The sequence below is a fragment of the Octopus bimaculoides genome, chromosome 15 (genome assembly GCF_001194135.2).
Source record: "Octopus bimaculoides isolate UCB-OBI-ISO-001 chromosome 15, ASM119413v2, whole genome shotgun sequence".
Lineage (NCBI taxonomy): Eukaryota > Metazoa > Mollusca > Cephalopoda > Octopoda > Octopodidae > Octopus > Octopus bimaculoides.
In genome coordinates this window covers 50106487-50110029 of record NC_068995.1, presented here as the reverse complement: position 1 = coordinate 50110029, position 3543 = coordinate 50106487, and the positions used below count along the sequence as shown (strand labels likewise).

The following is a 3543-nucleotide window of genomic DNA, read 5'->3' as shown; positions in this document are numbered from 1 at the left end:
TTTTTTTTTTTTTTTTTTTTTTGTTAGTTAGAACAAGATAGGGGGTGGGGAGCTAAACTTTTAGAAAGTTGAAAATATTTTATATTTATATCAGCCAGATCTAGCCTCTCACACCTACCCTACAATGTCATTATAAAAAGTCACATTGAATTCTCAAAGCCATGAGGTAATGTATGATTAATTCAAAACAGTGAATAGATAAATATACTTGGCAGAGTAATCTGAATGTTAAAGGGTTATGCTACCTATTTCAACCTTAAGCTTCTGTTGTGAGGAAAAGAGGGATGTACCTTTTTTTAAGAGTACTCTAGTCTCCAAAATTGCATATTTTTCTATTTTTTGTATTCTATTTTCTCATATGTTTTTATTTTCCTTAATGCAGGATGGCTTCCTGGAACATATTCAGATGAAACACAAGAATAAATTGGAAGAATTTATCTGGTTGAGTACAATTGGACTCTGGTCTTTGTCAGTTTCTGGTTTGTGAAAAATTAAACTTCTCGAATAATGAATAATGAAAGAGGAAATCAACTTTAATTTTCTTATAACAAATTAGCACCTTTCACACAAATTGAAGAAGCTGTTTTTATCTGATTCATTCTTAAGATATCCTACAGCAGATTACTTATTGGATTACACTTTATCATTATCTTAACTGGACTAAACTTCTTTCAAATTATAATTACTTACAAAAGGAAATAATCCATCATTATTAGTATACATAATTTGATGAAAACAATTACTTAAAATGTAAATTCTATTGAATATCATCACAACATTCACATCTTATCAAATCCAAGTTGTTAATCCTTCCTTGCGCTGTATGAAAGTGCTTTGTAGTTGTTGCTTTGGCTATGCAAGACACGTATGTTTGTATTATTTCAACAGTGTAGATTCAAATGTTGTTCATTATAAATAGTCAAAACAACTCTTACAAAAAGGCTATTTTATTATGCAAGCCATGTCTTACAGTAACAGCCTGCCTAGCAGCTAAAGTGAATTGCACTTGCTTGATAAAACAAGTAAAATATGGCTATTGCAGCTATTGTTAGAAGGAACAACCAAAACAACACCAATTTCATTTTAAAGCAGTTCTTTCCCATTTTATCTTAATTAGAAATAATTTAACTTAAGACTTATCATCCCGATGAAATTAAAATTACAAGTTTTTAGTGGAATTCTAAATATATGTTAAACAGATTCACACTTGATATCAAAATTGTAGTAAATCAGGAGAACATACTTATGTAGGTGCAATTTGCTTCCCAGTCCCGTGGTTTCGGTATCAGTCTGACTGCATGGTATGCTGGACAAATGTCTGCTGCTATTAGCTCAAGTTGACCTGTGGTTTCTGAGTGAAACAGGTAAATGTAACTCAAATGCCTCACTGTCCACTGCAGTGAAACGTGTCCAAGCTTCTTGACCTATGCACGATCTTTGCAAACAAAATTTAGACTGTCCTGTTTGTTTCCAGTTGTTCGTGTAACCATGTGCGGGCTGGCCGTTGTTCGATACACTGGGAGATTTATTGCCTTGCCTGGATACAGGTAAGGGTTGGCAACAGGAAGGATATCTGGCCATGGAAAACTCTGCCCCAGAGTAATCTCATCTGATCTATGCAAGCATGGAAAAGTAAAAGTTACAACAATGACTGTGATGCCTATGATAAACCATTAAATGAAAAGGAATTCTGTAAATGATCATTTAAGAAAGAATAGGACTGGCATGAACAGAGCTGCTTGTAGATCATGAGATCAATTCCACTTTGTTTCGATTCTGGACTATACATTTTGTTTTTCTTTCCCAGAGCTTCAAATCTTTACAATTTCTTCCCTGCCAATATTTTTCTTGCAGTTAGTTGTTCAGGAACATACAATGCACTATGTCTGGAAGGTTTCTCTAGACCAAACCATTTAAAACAGGAAAAAAAAAACAAAAAAAACTGTAGTTAGAACTATTTGATGGATGGAGTGGGTAGTGATGCCCATTATAATATCCTTGTCCTATCTGTGGTAGGGATAAGATAGCAAGTATTTTTGTATTAAAATTAGAGCTAAGTTAAATTTAGATATCTTCTGTGCTTAGCCACACAGTGAAATATTTAAGTGAACTTAAATTGAATGTTTGAAATGAATTTTCAGATAATTCATCTCATCTTTAGAGTTGAATAATTGCCAACATATTTCTACCACCATTTTTTTTTTTTTTTTGGCCTTCCTGTTTGCTTTGTATAAAATTTGAAGGATTTTAGTTATTTAATAAATTATTTATTTTTAAATAACATATGCAGAGACTTCCTCTAACTATTTTTATTAACATGATGTTCGATGATTACTCCTTGTAATCAAATATTGTGATTAGAACAATTTCTTTCCTACTTCTGGTGAGAGAGAAGCAATGAAATTAGCACCAGTCAAGTATTGAGGTTGATTAAATTGATTATGGCCTTCAATTAAAAGTCAAGATTAATCAAAATTAGATTTTTTTAATGCTATCTGTATTCATGCAAGGTGATCTTAATCTTCACTTGAAACTTATTGATCACACATTTTTTTTTTTTTTAATACTTTTGTATTAATGTGGATCTTGATTTCTTTTGATTAGTTATTCCTAATATAAGCAAAATGCCACACATCTGGAAGAAAGAGACAATCAATTAGATCAACACCAGTACTTGACTGCAACTTCATCAACTTTGGAAGGGCGGTGGGCAAAATTTGTCTCAGCAGTATTGGAACCTCTCCAATCCATTACCCTACAATTTAACCTCTGTAGAGTACTATACATCTAATTAGCTTCATAATTCCTTCTCTCACCAACCTACTTTTTTTTTTTTTTTTTTTTTTTTTTTTTTTTTTTTTTTTTACATCAGTAACCAGTGATGATTCAATCTGCTTCTTTTCTCTGATGTTATTAATGCACAATTACTAAAAAACAAGCAATAAAACAACATATGAAGCTGCTGTGCCTCTATTTTTGTACCTTAAATAAATGATTATAAATGGATATTGTGTGTGTGTGTGTGTGCAATCTTGTGAAAAAGAAAAACATCAAAACTTTTAAGGATGGAAGACATCGCTACTAGTCATTCACTTTGACACCTTACTTTTGGAAGGATACAAAGAATATAAAGTAATGTCCTCTCCAACCAAACATTTACATGTTATACCTACAACCTCAAAGATTGGAGTGTCATCTTGAGGATGTTAATCATCATCATCATCATCATCATCAGTGGATAGCTATGAAGAATGTGTATATAAATGTATATATTGTGTGTGTGTGTTGTATATATATCATCATCATCGTTTAACGTCTGCTTTCCATGCTGGCATGGATTGGATGGTTTGACTGAGAACTGGCAAGCCAGGTGGTTGCACCAGGCTCCAATCTGATGTGGCAAGGTTTCTTCCTAATGCCAACCACTCCGAGAGATGTATATATATATATATATTGTCTGTTCACTTCATAATGAAGATATTAAATTTTCAAAACTTTATTTGTTTGTCAGATTTCTTTTAAGAATTTTGAATCTATCTCTCG

At 32.3% G+C, this 3543-nt stretch overlaps 1 protein-coding gene across 1 annotated transcript in view; it reads left to right on the top strand.

Annotated features, from left to right (window-relative positions):
- Positions 1–2963, top strand: part of LOC106870808 (apoptosis regulator Bcl-2) — a 9574-nt gene extending 6611 nt beyond the window's left edge. The window contains exon 2 of the mRNA XM_014917023.2: positions 383–2963. Coding sequence (XP_014772509.1) covers positions 383–487 — 105 coding nt within the window. The 3' untranslated portion in view covers positions 488–2963. The remainder of the gene's footprint in view (positions 1–382) is intronic.
- Positions 2964–3543: the final 580 nt, after the last annotated feature.